This window comes from Microcebus murinus, chromosome 15 (assembly GCF_040939455.1).
Source record: "Microcebus murinus isolate Inina chromosome 15, M.murinus_Inina_mat1.0, whole genome shotgun sequence".
Taxonomy (NCBI): Eukaryota; Metazoa; Chordata; class Mammalia; order Primates; family Cheirogaleidae; genus Microcebus; species Microcebus murinus.
In genome coordinates, this window is record NC_134118.1 from 55,014,082 (window position 1) to 55,033,941 (window position 19,860).

Below are 19,860 nucleotides of genomic sequence, written 5' to 3' on the forward strand. Positions count from 1 at the left end.
TATTCAACATTAACATAGACTTTGAAAAATTTACCTTTAGTTCTTGAAGCTTATCTACGTAAACTTGTTTAGGTTGATCCTCTCCTTCTTCATAAAGCCAATTCTCTGTGTCTTCCAATATTGCAGACAGTTTGCTCAAGTCCTAGTTACACATTTAAGAGGTACTAATTAAAAATGCTTTCATTAGTTTGGAACCAGTTATCAAAGAGAAAAAAAATTAAAAAAACAAAGCTTTTCTTAGTACTAAATAAAAGTCGTTAAGACATATTTTTTAAGTATAAAACATTAAATTTTAGATTTTTCTTACTTCTTATCTATAAACATGTTTTTCACCATACTTCTGCAATTTGGAAAAATAACTATGAACCATCCCCATATGGGCCCAAGATTGATAACAATAACAAATCTGGTATACTTATTTATGTAACTTGTACTAGCATGCTCAAGTAAATATTTAAATAATTCTCATAAAAAGTTATAAAATTTAGACTTACTTCTGGAGTGATAAATTTGTCATAGACTGTGCCCAGCTTGTCTCTAAAATCATATACATATTCTTCAACAGCATTCTTGGCATCATTTCTTTCTTTCTCTAACTTATCCTGCATAATCATCTTTCCCTATTCAAAAAGTTTCAGATTAGTTGATATAAGAATATGCATCAAGGAAATGCAAATCAAAACCACAATGAGAAAATTACTTCACATTCACTAGGATGATTATAGTAAAAAAGAAAAAATGGAAAATAAGTGCTCATGAAAACGTGGAGAAATTGAAACCATCATACACTGCTGGTGGGAATGTAAAACGCTACAGCCACTATAGGAAACAGTTTGGTGGTTCCTTACAAAAGCTAAACATAGAACTGTAGTTTCACTCCTAGGTATATACACAAAGGAACTAAAAGCAGAGACTTGAAAGATATTTGTATGCCAATTTTCACTGCAACATTATTAACAATAGCTGAAAAGTGTGCACTAAGAGATGAATGGATAAACAAAATACATCAACACACAATGTTATGTTATGAGTCTTAAGAAGAATAAAACTCTGATACATGCTAAACATGGGTGAACCTTAAAACGGTTATGTCAAGAAAAATACACAATGACACAAAAGGATGAGTATTGTGTAATTCCACTTACATGAGTTATCTAGACTAGGCAAATTCATAGGGACAGAAAGTAGATTAGAATTTACTGGGCACTGGGAGAAGGGAGGAATGATGAGTTATTACAGAGTTTCTGTTTGGCTGATAAAGTTTTGAGAAAAGACAGTTATGATGGATGCACGACACCGTGAATGTAATTAATGCCACTGACTTGTACATTTAAAAATGGTTAAAATGGCAAATTTTATGTTAAATATATTTTATCACAATTTAAAAACATTAATAATGTAATATACCAAAACCCACTGAAGTGATACTTTAAGCGGGTGAACTGTATGTATGTGAATTGTATTTCAATAAAGCTGTTAAAAAATAAAACAAAATATATACTCAAGTTCTCCATTTACTAGTTGGAGATAGCAAGAAAGTCACCTAACCTCAGTTTTCTTACCCTAAAACAGAGAACATAATTCTATCTTCTTCACAGGGCTGTTAAAAAGATTGACACAATTCACATAAAATATTTAGTACAGTGCCTAGCACATAACTGGTGCTGAAGAAATGTTAGCCTTGGGAGGGGATATAATATAGTGGTTGTGATGTTGAGCTTTGGAAACTGATGACCTGGATCCAAATTCAAAGGTTACTCTTTGGCCCTGGGTGATAGGCTACTTGGTTGAGTCTTAGTTTCCTTATACATAAAATGTAGATTTCTAACATAATCTACCCTTCATAGGTTTGTTTTGAGGATCAAATAAAATATCAAAGTGTTTAAAGATGTTAGCAAAAATCACTATTGTGATCAAAAGCAAAGAATCTGAAGACTATAATAGTGGGAAAAACTTTATACTTTAATAAAAAATGGCATTTTAAGCATAAAATAAACTTATGCATTGATATATTTGTGAATCTAAAATAGTGAAACATTAAAAAATTAAGAAAAATCTCACACACAAAATTTGCCATGACTGCGCTTCCCTATAATTCATTCCTTTAGGAAAATTAGTCACAAGACATAAAAATTCTGAATTATTCATGATCTCCAGGAATGCTTGCTTCACATAAAATACAGCCTTTAATAATTAATGAATAGGTCATATAGGTAGGTACTAAAAAAGCAAGCACTGTAAAGTCAAAATCTCTTGCTACAGTGATGTACAGCAGATGGTAGAATATGGGACACTTCAAAGAAGACTGACCTCTTTTAATGCTAGCTAAGTTTTTAGAAATTAGGAACCACCACTGAAATGTAAATTTTAAAACTATAAATTACTTCTTACACAGCTACTGGGAAATAAAACTCATTTCCTCAAGAGATTGTAAAATTAAATATGTAAATAGACAAGAAAACGTAAGAAAATGTCAAGAATGACACTAGATTTTAAACAATGTTTAATGGAAGTCAGAAAACATTTTGAATACAGAATTGAATCTTTGAACATTCTGAATAGAGACTTTGAATCTTTAAGGACAACACAGCAGAAGAGGGGAGCTGTTAATACTTCCCCATATGTCTGCCGGGTATTACTGTTACAATAGAAGGGGGTGAGAATCATTAGTCTCAGAAAAGCCTTTCTCTATAGAGTAGATAATCCATGTTTTTCATATAACTAAGATGAAAACTACATTGTACAGATGATATTAATGTAGCTCAGTATTTTATCATAAATAAAGTAGTTCAATAATATATAATTCATTAGGAGTTATGGACTAGTTCCTGAAATTTTGGAGATTATCATCAACTTCTACAAAACTTCAGAATATACTACCACCTATTTCAATATCAACTCAGATTTCCATACCTCATTTTCAATGTAGCTGTTGAGAAGATCTTGGCCCAGTTGTCTCCATAGGCTACTCTGGATAGGTAGATCGATACTCTTGACTTTTCCTTTTTTAATATTCTGATTTAATCGGTCTTGTTTATCTAAGGGAAGTGACTGCAAAAGAAATGCAAAAGAAAAGTATAAATTTCTCTTAAGAAGTTAGCTTAAGAGGTTAGATTTAAAAGGTGAAACAAAAAACCTCAAAACTATAACAATCTACTATAGCTTATTTATTTAAAAATACTACTTTAATACTGATAGTACTTTATATTTTGTGTATACCAAATCTAGTTTCTATATAAAAATATTGGGTTGGAAATGCAAATCAAAATTGCAATGAATTGCTACTTCATACCTACTATGATGGCTATTATAAAACAACAAAATAACAAGTGTTGGTGAGGATGTAGAGAAACTGGAATCCTCTTATGTTGTTGGCAGGATTGTAAAATATTGCAGCCACTTTGGAAAACAGTTGAGAGGTTCCTCAAAGTGATAAACATTGAGATACCATATGGCCCAGAAATTCCATTTCTAAGTATTTTCACTGCCCAAGAACAATGAAAATACACACACACATCAAAACTTGTATATGATTGTTTATAACAGCATTATTAATAAAAAAGTAGAAACAGCTCAAATGTCTATCAATTGATAAACATAAATAAAATGTGGTATGTATTCATACAAAGCAATATTATTAGGCCATAAAAAAGAATGACCTGGATTAACCCTGAAAACATTATGCTCAGTGAAAGAAGCCAGTCACAAAGAACTACATACTATTTAACTGTATTTATATGTCCAGAATAGGCAAATCTACAGAAACAGAAAATAGCTTAGTGGTTGCCTAGAGCCAGCAGGTAGAGGGTTGAGGGTAAATGGGGATTTATTGCTAATGGGTACAGGGCTTCTTTTCCGGGTGACAAAATGTTCTAAAATTGTGATGATGGTTGCACAACTCTGTGAATATACTAAAAAACCAGTGAATTGTACACTTAAATGAGTAAATTGCATGATATGTAAACTATACCTCAATAAAGCTGTTCAACAATTAAAATTTTACAAATTGGGTAAAATAAAAAATTTAGAAAAACAGTTCAGATTTGAAATAACTTCAGAGCCAAGGATTCAAAACTCCATCTTTATAACCTCTAAAAAAAATCTATACAGCTAACCTTGTAGATTAAATTCTGAGCAGGTTAGAAAAATCTGTTGTAGATGATAGCTTAGAGTTCTAACCACATTCATTAAGGTGATTGGGGCAGAGTCTCTCCATTCTTTTTTTTTTTTGAGACAGAGTCTCACTTTGTTGCCCAGGCTAGAGTGAGTGCTATGGCGTCAGCCTGGCTCACAGCAACCTCAAACTCCTGGCTCAAGCAATCCTCCTGCCTCAGCCTCCCAAGTAGCTGGGACTACAGGCATTCGCCACCATGCCCAGCTAATTTTTTGTATATATGAGTTGGCCAATTAATTTCTTTCTATTTATAGTAGAGACGGGGTCTCGCTCTTGCTCAGGCTGGTTTTGAACTCCTGACCTCGAGCAATCCGCCCACCTCGGCCTCCCAGAGAGCTAGGATTACAGGCGTGAGCCACCGCGCCCGGCCTCTCCATTCTTTTTTACTGGCAATAATTGTCTTATTAAAATAATTCTTTCAATAACAGTCATTTATCTCTTAAAATTTTATTTTTGAAAACATTTATTTTTACACATAGAAAAATATTTTCAGAAATGCAACAAAATGTTTACAGTGGCTAATTCTGAGCTATAGGGCACTGCTAATTTAAATTTTCCACTAACTTTTCTTCATTTGGCTTGTTCCATTTCATATTTTCTCTGAGATTTTTTTTTTTCTTTTTTTAGAGACAGGGTCTTCCTCTATCACCCCAGGCTGGAGTGCAGTGAGTGATACAATCAGAGCTCACTGCAGCCTCAAACTCTTGGGCTCAAGCAAAGTCATCCTTCTGCGTCAGCCTCCCAAGTAGGTGGGACTAAATGAGCGCACTACCATGCCTAGCTATTTTTTTAAAATCTTTTTGTAGAGATGGGGGTCTTGCCATGTTGCCCAGGCTGGCTAAAGTGCTGGGATTACAAGTGTGAGCCACTATACCCAGCCTGCAAAATGATTTTTTTTTTATTTCGGCATATTATGGGGGTACAGATTTTAAGGTTTCGATAAATGCCCTTTCCCTCCCTCCCCCCACAAGTCTGAGTTTCTAGCATGACCATCCCCCAGATGGTGCACATCTCACTCATTATGTATGTATAAACCCGTCCCCCTCCCCCCCCCCCGTTTTTTTTTAGACAAGTCTCACTCTGTTGCCCGGGCTAGAGTGCCATGATGTCAGCCTAGCTCACAGCAACCTCAAACTCCTGGGCTCAAGTAATCCTTCTGCCTCAGCCTCCCAAGTAGCTGGGACTACAGGCATGCGCCACCATGCCTGGTTAATTTTTTCTATATATTTTTAGTTGGCCAATTAATTTCTTTCTATTTTTAGTAGAGATGGGGTCTCGCTCTTGCTCAGGCTGGTCTTGAACTCCTGACCTTGAGCTATTCTACCACCTTGGCCTCCCAGAGTGCTAGCATTACAGGCGTGAGCCTCTTTAATGAAAAAAAAAATGTTAATGAAAAACATATCTTTTTTTTTCCACCAAAAAAGATAGTTTTTATTTATATTGTTAGAGCTCATTCTTAAAAAAAAAAACTGTAAGAAATAACTAAGATGTATTTATTCTGGCTATAAGCTTTCTATACTTTCCCACAGTACTAAGATTAAAAACATCAAGTATATTAACAGCATGAATTATGAAGTAAATATATGAACTAATTTAAAATATCAGTCTTGAAAAGACAATTACAGAAATAGTAAACCAAACCTTTGTTTTGGCTCCTGTATGATCAATTTCCTCTTCTGGGGTGTGTTCAGCATGACATTTCTGATGAGCTCCTTCTTGGTCCACTTGCATTTTATCCTGTAAGAAAACACATAATTGATAATATATGTAGTGTTGGTCTTCTTTCTTTTTTAAAATATAAACTGAAGAATCCTAGAAGAAGATGTCAGGAAAACCCTATCAGACATTGGTCTAGGCAAAGAATTTTTGAGGAAGACCCCCAAGGCAATCACTGCAGTATCAGAAATAAACAAATGGGATCTGATCAAATTAAAAAGTTTCTGCACAGCCAAGGAAACTATCAGTAGAGCAAATAGACAACTCACAGAATGGGAGAAAATATTTGCTCTCTACACTTCTGATAAAGGTCTAATAACAAGAATCTATCTAGAACTTAAAAGATTTAACAAGAAAAAATCAAACAACCCCATCAAGAAATGGGCAATGGAAATGAACAGAAACTTCTCCAAAGAAGACAGAATAATGGCCAGCAAACATTAAAAAAATGCTCAACATCTCTAATCATCAGGGAAATGTAAATCAAAACCACAATGAGATACCACCTAACTCCAGTGAGAATGGCCTGTACCAAGAAAACCCCAAACAACAAATGCTGGCAAGGATGTGGAGAGACTGGAACACTCTTATACTGCTGGTGGGACTGCAAATTACTGCAACCTTTGTGGAAAAGAATTTGGAGATACCTCAAACAGCTAGAAACAGAAATACCATTCAACCCAGCAATAGCATTGTTGGGCATCTACCCCAAAGAGCATAAGACATTCTATTACAAAGACATCTGCACCCGAATGTTTATGGCAACACAATTCACTATTGCATGGTCATGGAAACAACCCAAGTACCCATCAATTCATGTGTGGATAATTAAAATTTGGTATATGCTCACAATGGAATATTACTCAATTCTAAGAAACGACAGTGAGCTAGCACTGTTCATGATATCCTGAATTAAGTTTAAGCCTATTATCCAAAGTGAGGCAACACAAGATCTGGAAAATGGGCTCCACATCTACTCGCCATCAAATTGGTACTAACTAAAACTATGGTGCTCAAATGGTGGTAGTGTACACCAGGGATTTGGAAGGGGGGCAGACCCACATCTTAGGGACGTGGTGACCATTGTGGAAGGGAAGGGAATACCACTAATCCTTCCTAGGGTGAGGCAAAAATATACAATGTAACCAAAATGTCACAAAAACCAAAAAACTTTTATCCAATGGTGGGCAGATGGGAGGGGGCAAGAGGGGAAGGGTGTATACTTACATAATGTGGTGCATACCACCTAGGGGTTGGACAAGCTTGAAGCTCTGGCACAGTGGGGTGGGGGGAGGGGTGGCAGAGGCAATATATGTAACCCTAACAATTATTTGTACCCCTATAATATGATGAAATAAAAGGAGAAAAAAAATATATATATAAACTGCATCTTAGACTTCAAGCCTGTTTTGAAATGTGTGAACACAGTAAAGTAAAAGTTTATTTTTCAAATGAGAATAACTATAAATAACAAAGAGATTAACAGGTAAATAAAATAAAAAAAGATCTATGTGATGCTATGTGAATGTAGCTTGTTTGATTTACCTATGGCTAAGTGCAAAGTAAATGGGAAATTATTCTCAGTAAAATTTACAAATCAAGATTCACAAAAGCAAGCTTATGAAAAGAAATCATTCAACTTGACATGAAAAGTGTTTAAGAACATGAGAAAATAAAGTGAAAAAGATAAAATTTATGTATTACACAAAGTCAATGACATTTTTAAAATGTAGAATACTGTAGAAAATTCATCAAAACTGTCAATGTCTCTGAACTATTATTAAGATATATACTTGTAAGATTTTCTTTTTATGTCTAAAAAGCAAACTTTCCACCAATAAAACCCCAAAATGAACTCTATACTTGGCAAACAATCGCAAGTAATAGATTATTCTGGTCCCTTTCTTAATCCTATCCACCACCATTCTCCTGAGAAGAAAGCTTGAAATGCAGGAATCCAAATAATTTAAGTCTTCTATACTATATCTAGAATTAAGCAAATATGTAGCACCCAGAAAGCTATCTTGAATAAAAGCTTATTTGTGCCAAAGATAAAAACAAATAATTAAAAGGTCATTTATTTCTGATATTCCAGCTTCCTGCTTCCAACTTTACAACCTCATCAACCCCGTTGACAGATAAAAGGTGAACAAAGTGACGGTGTTAAGCTGGAGTCATACAGAAAGACACAAATATGTTATTAACTCTAATTTACGTATTATTAAGAAAAATTTCAATTAAATGGTCACAATGTTTTATTATTTAGAATTATTTTCTATTTATTTATTTATTTTTATTTATTTATTTTTTTTCCCACAGTGCGCATGCGTGGATTATTTTCTATTTATTGAAAGAGTTCTTTTATTGTTTATAAATTTATATCTCATTTATAGAGAAAAGAAAAATAAGCCAGATAAAGTAGATAAGGTATCTAAAACTTCACATGTAGAATCCAGCTCTTTTCAATCATTTAATTCAGTTGTTAACGTCTGTATTTTTTTACATGATATCATCCTCTGCGTTCTCTAGAGCATGAGTGACCCAGTATTTTGTTTAAAAGTTACCCTGGTATGGTTGCTAATATTTTCTCATAAGCCACTAACACGTATTCTTCAAGTTTTATGACTATGTTTTTATCTTACCAAGAGTCAGATTGTTTTCAAACAACTGGAACTCGTATTCCTTCCTTGAATGGTCCTTAAATAGTATGTTGACTAAAATGTCAAGGGGTTGCCACTGCCTAATCATGCCATTAGATATAACAACTGAGAGCACATGTGCACAGGTGATGAGAACTATCTCATGATTACTGCCAAGGCCTACAGTCAATATAAGATGCTATCATTTGTAAAACCCAGTCCACTCAGATATATTTAAAAGTGGAAAATCTTATAATTGATATAAAATGGTAATAATTTGTTAATCCCTTAAAATGATTTTTAAAAGAATTTTTATAGGAAATTTTCAATAGTTAGATAATTAACAGAAGTGCCTCTAGGCTCTGGCTTGACTGATTTTTTTTTTTTTTTTTTTTTTTTTTTTGAGACAGAGTCTCACTTTGTTGCACAGGCTAGAGTGAGTGCCGTGGCGTCAGCCTAGCTCACAGCAACCTCAAACTCCTGGGCTCAAGCAATCCTTCTGCCTCAGCCTCCCGAGTAGCTGGGACTACAGGCATGCGCCACCATGCCCGGCTAATTTTATATATATATATATATTAGTTGGCCAATTAATTTCTTTCTATTTATAGTAGAGACGGGGTCTTGCTCTTGCTCAGGCTGGTTTCGAACTCCTGACCTCGAGCAATCCGCCTGCCTCGGCCTCCCAGAGTGCTAGGATTACAGGCTTGAGCCACCGCGCCCGGCCTGGCTTGACTGATTTTAAACTACATGAGAAAACCATCTTTCTGTTCACTGCTGTATCCAAACACATTTTAGGTGCTCATAGTTATTTGTTTTTTGGTTTTTTTTTTTGAGACAGAGTCTCACTTTGTTGCCCAGGCTAGAGTGAGTGCCATGGCGTCAGCCTAGCTCACAGCAACCTCAAACTCGTGGGCTCAAGCAATCCTCCTGCCTCAGCCTCCCAAGTAGCTGGGACTACAGGCATGTGCCACCACGCCTGGCTAATGTTTTTTCTATATATATTGGTTGGCCAATTAATGTCTTTCTATTTATAGTAGAGATGGGGTCTCGCTCTTGCTCAGGCTGGTTTTGAACTCCTGACCTCGAGCAATCCGCCCGCCTCAGCCTCCCAGAGTGCTAGGATTACAGGTGTGAGCCACTGTGCCCGGCCCGTAGTTATTTGTTGAATAAATAAAAATCACTTAAGAACAAACTCTAGAATCATAATGAACTGACCTGTTCCTTGATCTTACCCACCTTATTTCTTGATCTACCTTATAAATCATTCTTTCCTGTCACTCTCCACTCCTGTATCCTACAGGTCAACCACCCTTGTATTTGTTATAACACAAATTGCCTTCCTGTCTCGGGGCCTTTCTACTTGTTACTCCCTCTGTCTGGATAACTACCTACCTACTCCTTACCCTCAAATTTTGCCTTTTTCATCTTTCAGGCTAGCTTACCTATTTCTTCCTAGGTGGCTTTTGTCACCATCACATAATTTCTACTATTAAACAACCCCAATAATTTCCTTTATATTGATATACTCTCTTATTGCTTCTTGTCTGTTCTTTTCCACTAGAATCTAAGTTAAAGATGGAGTGGTGTCCTTTTCTATCTATTACCACTGTGTCCCACTGTATCCCCAGTGCACTGAAGAGTCCCTGCTGTGCATAAGCAATCAAGTATTTGAATTAAAAAATAATCACATAAAAAGATAAACCCAAATGGTCAAGAACTGGGTAACAGAAAGAAAGTGAAATGGTTATGAATAACTGGTCCTGGATGGCATACAAAGTGCTCTCAATTTTAGTAAAATTAAATCTCAATGAATTAAATTTATAAGTCTGACATAGTTATTACAAATTGTAATTTATAAAATTAACTTTTCACCAATTATTATGTTAACTTATGAAGAATTGTATCTTCACTAACAGTTAAGGACATTTACTCTTCCTCAATTCAAATAAGGATGTGATAGTGAAATGATATGGGAAAAATGAAAAAATAAAATGCCATTATCCTTAAATGAAGTACTTTAGAGATCAGTGCTTGAATTCTGATCAATATAGAGAGAAAATTATACAGTAATTATTAATAACAACAGAAAGTAACCTTAAAAAAAACGGAGAAATTGTCTTGAAATGGAACAAAAGAAAACTCATTCTATGCACGAACAGATGAAAAATCTAGGGCAGATCTCCAATTATGAAGAAAAAAAATCTAACAAATGCCATTAAAATAATGTACAAAAATAATTTATAAAGAGTATACATAAAAAGATGAGAACTTTGTGTAATGGAATACAATCAAGTTCCCCTAAGATTCCTTCATCTATAGTACACCAAGAGTAAATTCAGCATAATTGTCATAAAGAAAAATTAAAAAATCTGTACTTTTATGTTATAGCATATTCCTCTGTTTAACTGCCACTGATATCCCCTGTAGCTAAACCCTGAAAAACTCCTTAGTTCCTTATTAAGCATGTATTTTCAATCTAAGAATATGTATGCATATAGCTCAAAATTTACCATTCTCGATTGGTTTTATCTGTAAACTAAAAATCTATCCATAATAAAATACGTGTTTTTAATGGAAATTAAGAACTTAGGAAAGACTCCAAACCCACATGTTCCATTATAATGCTATGAAAGATGCACAAGCCCCTAAAAGTGTATTACAGTGTGAAAGATACAGAGCCTTTACAAAAAAATTATTTTCTAATGCTTTTTTACTTTAAAAAGCTTACACTGATTCTTACAACAGAAATTCAAAGCAAAACCTCAGAGATTAATACATTCAATTATTAAAGTCCCAATTATGATTAAGGTATTGCATATATTATCTATGAAAGAAACATTGAGATAGGATTTCTACATACCACATCATCTTTGTTTTCATTCTTAAATGAAGTTTCTGTCTCCATAGGCGTATCACTGTGATCCCCTTCCAAATTTTGCTTCTCAATAACTGATGCGCTAGCCACGCTGAAGATTCCATGGATGTTAACACGAACTTTAACCTTCACTTTGGCACTATCACCATCAGACTGTGGAAAAACATTCTGAATAGTGAAGCTCCCTTAAGGAAAAAGAGCTTTGATCAGTACATGAACCTCAGATTAACTCATTCATTTATTCAATAATTTGGCTATCATCTTTAAGATTCTGGTAAATAGTCATAAAATTATGATCACATCCTGATCAATTACAATGGGGCAGGCACTTTCCTCAGATAATCTTTTTCACACCGTAACTAATCTGGCATTAAGACTCAGAAAGGTGAAGTAACCTACCCCAAATCCTCAATGCTAGAAAAAAATGTTGGGATTTTAACCAAGGACAATTTGATTCAAAGGTAATGACTTTTAAGTATTCTATAATATTGCTACTATAAAATTGAGACAACAAAATTCAATTTCTGAGTCTGAAAACAAAACACAGAATACTTTTTTCTATAACTTCTACAAATCATAATTATCTTAGTAATTCATAAATCAGGTAATTCTAAAACTTTTTGGATGTTTTCTATAGCTTAACTGCTAAATTATATAGTCACTAATACCTGCAGAGATCGACTAATGTTTTATTTCTCTAAAGAAATCTCTCATATATCATGCTATCCATAGTAGAAAGGACTACTAGGCAGAAAAACTGGGCAATGGAAAATTTGGTTGACTTTTTTTATGGGTTAAATTGTGTCCTCCCTCCACCACCCAAGCCCCTGCATCTCAGAATGTGACTGTATTTGGAGATACCTTGATTTTAGATTTGTAGACTCCAGAACTGAAACAGTAAATTTCTAATGTTTAAGCCACCTAGCTTATGGTACTTTGTTATAGCAGCCCTAGCAAACTAACATAACCTTCAATAATTTTTACTGCTTTAAATAATATACCTGAAATATTTACATTGCCTCCTTTCTAGTCTATCAAAATACATAAATTTTATAAATTAAAATCATTTTGTTTTATATCTTCTCAAAAGATTACTCAGTTAAAATAGATATTACGGTCTCCTATTCTCACTTTCATATTAATCTAGAAATACTCATTCTAGTTGCTGCCAGTGAACATTAAGTTTAAAATTAGAATTTATTGGGCAGGTGGGAGGAGGGAGGGGGGCGGGTATATATATATATAATGAGTGAGATGTGCACCATCTGGGGGATGGACATGCTGGAGACTCAGACTTGTGGGGGGAGGGGAGGAAATGAGCATTTATTGAAAACTTAAAATCTGTACCCCCATAATGCCGAAATAAAAATAAATAAATAAAAAATAAATAAAATTAGAATATACAGGCAGCACAATTTCAGTTTCAATAGTTTTTCCATAAAAATAACTCTTATAGAAACCTTACTGGACAATTACTGAGTGTTTTAAATATATAAGTCAAAATGAATTAAAAATGCAGTTGTCCCGTGTAAAAATACAGTATCCATGGGGCAGTGGTGGGGGGGGAGGGGATTGATCCCAGGATTTCTAATTATACCAAATTCTGAGAAAGCTCAAGTCCCTTATATAAAATGGCACAGTATTTGCATATAACTTATGTACATCCTCCAGAATATTTTTAAAGCATCTCTAGATTAACTTATCATATCTAATACAGAATAAATGCTATTAATTATAGAAGTAGTTGTTACATATAATAGTTAAATAATGTCTATATATGTTTGATTCAAATGCTTTATTTTTCTAAGTATTTTTGATTTGTGACTAGTTGAATCCACAAATTCTAAACCCATGGATACGGAAGGCCGACTGTACTCAAACCCGTTATTCTAAAAATAAACTGTGTATTAAAAAGTGCATATTTAGAAAAAGTATAGATACTTTCTTTAAAAATCCAGTTCTGGCTTAGCTGAAATGTCAATTAATTTCCTTCCTTGATTCTAATATAACGTATTTATTGAAGGGCCAAAATTTTTTGAAAAATTTTCTTGAGTTCTCTTACCAATTCTTGGATCAGGGTAAGGCACTTCATGTAAATTAGTATAAAATGCTTCTAGTTCAAATGGTTCCTTCTTGTGGAAAGTAATGACTTTAGAGAATGGAGCAGGGTGGTTCTTACAAAATACTTCACATTCCCTAAATGGAGTGGGAAAGAGTCACTTAGAAACAAATACAAAGTTGCCTATGAACCTAATGATTCCATTTCATTCTTAATTCATAAGCAGCAACTGCAAAAATCTTTATGCATAAATGTAAAGAAAAACAATTATTGATTTTGTTATAAACACTTATTTTGGTTCAAAGTTTTCATAATGTCTGTCATAATAACAGAAAATTGTATACTACTATAAAGAGAAAAATTATTTAGACTATGTATATTTTAAGGCCAAGGTACAGGGACTTTTTTTTGCTCACATGAGGACACAAAGCCCTATCCATTAACTTTTAAAACACTTGCCACATGTAACCCTTTTTATTCCCTTTTTAAAAAACAACCCTTTTATTTGGAAATCATTTTAAACATACATAAAGGTATGAAAATAAAAACAGGACAAGGAACATCTGTATATCCTTTACCTAGATTTGTTAACATTTTACCCCCATGTGTTTCATCACCTAAGTGCACACTGTCTCTTTATCTGTGTATATTTTTCCTAAACCAACTGAGAGTGATACACATAGTCTTTTGCCACTAAACACTTCAATATGCATTTCTTAACAGGAATATTCTGATACTTTACCTAACATCCATATTCCAATATTTTTCAGTTGATACATTACAGTAACGTACTTGACAGTATTTTTTTCCCCTCCAGTACAGGGAGTTTTAAGCCTACATAGCAATTCCTATTCCTTAAATAGTGTACCAGAAACAGTTTATGACTATTGTTGATGGTGGCCCAGAAATCTCTCTTTAATACTGTATCATCCTCCTATTATCTTAATTACACAAGTTTGAAAATCTGAAATCCACAAACCTTTTACTCTGAGTTTGCAAGCACCTAACAATATTTTCTACTGTCTTATTGTAGTCATTAGGCTATCTTTTCAATTTAGCTCCCATACCATTTTCTTACTATTTTTTCCTGGGTCACTTACACCATTAACTGAAATTGAACTTTATAGAATAATTCATGCCTCAAAACTGACATTAAGATATGTCATTCAAATGTTCTACAAGACATTCTGGTAAGATTCATAATTCATTTATTTGAAATTTGTACAAAAATTTCATTGTTTGGGGGTACTGATGTATAAAACAACGGAACAAAACTTTAAAAGGAATTTCAAAAAATAAATACAGCTTCACGCAATACTTCTGAAAAGGAGGCAAGTAAAGTATTTGAAATACAAATTTTGATTTGGGTAGGTAAGCAAGCTACTTAAATCCTGGGCAGTTCATGCACAAAGAAACGTAAATGTTGACAAAACCATGAAAAGACTGTAGCTTACAATAGTCAGAAACACAAAGCTTTTTTTTTTTACTTTCAGTATATTAAATTTAAAGTGTAGGAGAAAAAGAGCTAAAACAAGTATCTCATGAATGTTAATACGAATATAAACTGAAATCTTTTTAGTGAATAATTTTGGCAGTATTATTCAAAATAACATGTGTACGCTTTGGCTCAAGAATTCCACTCCTACACTGTCATTTTATAGATATACCAAACACAGCTGGAAAAGGTTTTATGTGTACAAGGATAATCCTAATAGCACTGCTTAAAATAGCAGCAGAAATATGACTTAACAGTGTATTAGTTATATTTATTATGGTGCATACAACTGTTGAAATATTAAATAAGTTACTGTCTGTTGACATGAAAAATAATATGCAACATATTTTAAAAAGCAAGTTGCACAAGAGATACATACATAATCCTATAAGTACTAGAAAATGGACAGATAAACTAGCTGTTAAAAGTGGTTATATCTACAAAATGGGCTAAGGGAGTGAAAGTATGGCAAATGAAGGTCTCTGAGTTTTTACATTTCTATACTGTGATTTTCATTTGAAAATGAGCATGTCTCACTTTTATTTAAAAATGTGGCCGGGTACGGTGGTTCATGCTTGTAATCTTAACTCTCTAGGAGGCCAACGCTGGAGAATCGCTTGAGCTCAGGTCCAGACCAGCCTGAGCAAGAGCGAGACCCTGTATTAGAAACAGAAAAGTTAGCCAGGTGTTGTGCGTGTCTGCAGTTCCAACTACTTGGAAGGCTGAGGCAGGAGGATTGCTTTGAGCCCAGGAGACTGAGGTTGCAGTGAACTATGATGATACCACTGTACTTTTCCCAGGTTGACAGAGCAAGACTCATCCTCAAAGAAAAAAAAATGCCCATCATGGTTTATAGGTGATAAATTATTTTTATATTATCTGCTTACTAACACTTTATTTAAAAGTATTTGACAGAATTTTGAAAAGTGTTAATTTCTCTAATTCAGAAAAGAAGGTTGAATTGGTTAAAGATTTGTGACAAGCTCTAACTAAGGTTTTAAAAATAACTTACCCAGTTCCATCTTCAAAAGAGGTCTTCCACCTTAATGTGATTGAATATGGAACAATGTCTGTTATGGAAAATTCACGCACTTTAAATGCTGGTGAGAGAATCGCACACTGAAAATAAGATGTATACCATATTTAAATCAACAACTACAAACCATACCCTAGGTTACCCTGATTGAACTGCTTAATAGAAGTCCTCCTATTAAAATTGTTACAATTTAAAAATTACTGTTTTTTTGGTAATAACTAGTAAGAAATTAAAAGGGCCAGAGTATCTTTATATGACTTTATAAAAATATTAAGAATATTTTTGAATCTCCAAAAGGAATTTTAAATAGGTAGATTACAAGAATTCACAAAATACATGTTATTTCAGTATATTTGCATATTGTCCTATTATACCTTAAATATCTAAATAGGAAAGACAGAAGACTCATTTATTAGGAGAAATTTCAATTTACTTTAGCCTATCAACAGGTGGTCAGAAGAGATGATATTAAAAGACCCTTTGGATTTATCATTTATGGTAAAATATGTATTCTAAAAAAAACCAATTATACCTGTAATGCACATCCTCTTGCAACAGCTTCATCAGCATTTAATGTGGTACTTATATCTTTAAGAAAGAATTTAGTGATTTGTTCCTTCACTGCAGGAATTCGTGTTGCTCCTCCTACAATTTCTATACTACTTACATCTTCACGTTGTAAGTCTGGAAATAAAACGTTTTTAATTGAGAAAAATGAGATAGTCCTTAAAAATCTGTGAACTGTAGGTGTGTAAAGTATTTTTTAAAGAGTGGATAGATTTTTTTATTTGCTCAAAAGAAGAAAAAATGGAAAGAAGATAAAAACACAATTTAGAGGAAGGAAAAATTTAATAAATATTAGTTATCTACGTGACAGGCACTGCATTTGGCCCAGATAATAGAGTGACAATAGGAAGAGAAAAGCACTTTGTGGATTTTTTTTTTTTTTTCACTTTGTGGATTTTGAAGGCGCTCTTCAACTTTCTAACCTGTATCTCCCAAATCCTAATACAAGTCATTTTTAATTGATTACCAAAACCCATAACAAAAAGCAATCATGTCCCTATTTCTACATTAATTTCATTTCAGAATCTCCTATACTTACATACAAACACCTCCAAATAGAACTAGCATTGGCTTTGTGATGTAAACAATAAAATAAGCCAGGAAAAATTCTAACAAACCCAGATTTCTTGTGTTTTTCTCTTATGAATAAACCATGAGGTATAATCTCCTTTGCTAAAATGAGAAATATAAATCTTTTATTAATAAAAACCATGAAGTTTTATTACTTTTACCATCTTCTATTCCCCTCCCCCCTTTAAGTGACCATGATGAAGTTTTGATAGTCCAGTAATTTCCACTTACTAGCTTGTTCCATTACTGCTTTTAAAGGTGGTTCAACCCTGGCCAGGAGGGAAGCACATAATTGCTCAAATTGAGCCCTGTGAGAAAATAAAATCCATTATTTTGGAATAAAATGTTAAGCATATCTTCTAAAATGATAAAAAAATCAGACATGATCTAAATATTATAAGATAAGCAAACACTTTTCAAACTAAAAACATACATGGTACCTGTTCATTTTACTAGAAACATCAAGGTCATTCATGAAACACTCAATGTTCAATGGAAGATCTGATGCATTTGCACTCATTAGCTTCTTTAGTTTTTCACATTCCTGATATAAACGCAACAAGGCCCGAGAGTTTTCTTTCACATTTATCTTATATTTGGTCTTGAACTCCTCACAGAAGTAGTCTACTAAAGCCTCATCAAAGTTCCTGCCACCCAAATATGGATCAAAGGTAGTAGCCAAGACCTGTTTAATTGAAAAAGCAAAACTGAATTTTCAGAAATATAGATTCTTCCAAAAAAAATCTCTAAAATTATAAAAAATAAAAATGAAGTCAAAGAACTTATCCAATTCGGGTGCTGAATTTGGAATCAGCATTAAATTATCACTTATATTTAGCCAACATATTTCCCTACTTTGAATTATCTGCTTTATAGGTATAGATGCATATATTATAATTAAAAGAGTAATTCTAACTCTGAAATAACGGAATTACAACTAAAGCCTTATTATCTCACATCTTTTGGTTCTACAACAGGACTGAACAGGTAGACCAAAAACCAAGTTTAAAAGAGCAAAGAAACAATCCTAAGCATATAAACAAGAACAAATCAAGAAAAGCAAATCTAAAAATTAAATTTAAAAATTCTGTAATTGGTAAATTTACCAATTTACCAATTACCAGTCAGGAACTAGGCCTTCTGATTATCATTTAAAAAAAACCAGCTTATTTTTACAAAAAATATAGAACAAAAGGATACATGAGAGAGCAAAAAAAGAATACAGAAACAAGAGAGACAATAATTTAATAAGCTTATTGAGCAATAGTCTCTCAGCAAGCAGGTACCAGGTAAAACGGGGTAAACAAGTCACAAAACTTCAATACCATAGCTCTTAAAACAGAAGGACCAGAGATCTAGTCTCTCCCTAGGGTAAAATGACTACGTAACTAGTCACTACTAAAAAAAAAAATCCCAATGTTAGTGTGGGTCTTCAGCTCTTTCTTCAAAAGGGGGTGCTCGGGTGGTAGAATGGTGGTAAAAACACAGAACATGTGAGCACAACCTGAGTGTGATGTCATCCCATAGACCAGCACGGAGAATCCATGTATAGACTTATCATGAAGTCCAGTATTACCCAAGATTAAATGCAAAATTATCTTGGTATGTGACAACTGCAAGTCTGCATTCTTCTTGGGAGAAGGGCTATATCCTTTATTAGACTTTCAGAGGGGTCTATGATCTAAAAATTATAGATCACTACTCCAAGTTATCTACTAAAAAGGAAAGAAACAAAATGTCCTTTTTAAATTAAGCTAGTATTTAAGGCTAAATGCCTAGAATAAACCAATTTATACTGAACACTATATTTAGTATCAGTCATTTCCCTTTAATTTTCTGATTACAAGGATGATATTATAGTAATACACGACAAAATGCTCTTGCAGTGTTGGGTAACTCAAAGCTTTTTATCTTCTAAGCATTCATGTGCATAATAGAGACAGAGAGAGCACGTAAGTCTGGATAAGATAATCAATGTAAAAATGAATCTAAGACGAAATACAGAGTATAAGAAAATAAGCACACATAAGTAACACTACACTGTAGAAAATTATCATTAGGACTCCTGGATAGAAATGTTTCTAAAACTAATGGGAATCATTTTAGAAAATGTTTCCTGTAAGTATATTTATGGATAAATAATTTGTTCCCTGATAGATGACTTAATTAACAACTTAATAAAGACAACAAAAATAAAAACAGCTAGAACATTATTATAGCAGCTACTCTATTCTGGGCATTCCAAGGATTTTATATACATTAACTCATTTTGTCCTCAAAAATTCTATGAAGTATGTTACTGATGTTATCCTCAGATGAAGAAACTAAGGTTTAGGGAGACTAAGTAACTTGATGAAGGTCACAGTTTTTAAGGCACAGAGGCACATTTCATACTCAGGTATTAAAATTCTATCTATATATAGTATGTGCTCTTAATCATTAAAATAAAATACAGTAAATCATTTATTTACTTACTTTAAGTTTTCCTTTGTTAAAAGCACAAACCGAGACCTGATAGGCAGAATGTCCCATATCAATAAATACTACATTTCTTGGTTTCTCATCTAACAGCGGAAGATCCTGTTTATAAATTCCATATGCTAGTGCAACTGTACAAGAACAAAGAATCAGATTAATTCTAGTACAGCAATTACCTAAAAAATAAGTAAGAGATAAGTCACTTTGATACTGTACTTTAATACACAATACAGTATTACATATTAGTTTCG

At 33.5% G+C, this 19,860-nt stretch overlaps 1 protein-coding gene across 3 annotated transcripts in view; it reads right to left on the reverse strand.

Annotated features, from left to right (window-relative positions):
- HSPA4L (heat shock protein family A (Hsp70) member 4 like) overlaps window positions 1-19,860 on the reverse strand; it is a 56,773-nt gene that overhangs the window by 15,623 nt on the left and 21,290 nt on the right. For all 3 annotated transcript variants that reach the window (XM_012791070.3, XM_076010634.1, XM_076010635.1), the window contains exons 7-17: window positions 19,607-19,740; window positions 17,572-17,816; window positions 17,363-17,439; window positions 16,527-16,678; window positions 15,971-16,077; window positions 13,467-13,600; window positions 11,390-11,589; window positions 5,816-5,911; window positions 2,914-3,051; window positions 495-620; window positions 35-142 (exon numbers count right to left, since the gene is read on the reverse strand). In XM_012791070.3, the coding sequence (XP_012646524.1) occupies window positions 35-142; window positions 495-620; window positions 2,914-3,051; window positions 5,816-5,911; window positions 11,390-11,589; window positions 13,467-13,600; window positions 15,971-16,077; window positions 16,527-16,678; window positions 17,363-17,439; window positions 17,572-17,816; window positions 19,607-19,740 (1,517 nt within the window). The remainder of the gene's footprint in view (window positions 1-34; window positions 143-494; window positions 621-2,913; window positions 3,052-5,815; window positions 5,912-11,389; window positions 11,590-13,466; window positions 13,601-15,970; window positions 16,078-16,526; window positions 16,679-17,362; window positions 17,440-17,571; window positions 17,817-19,606; window positions 19,741-19,860) is intronic.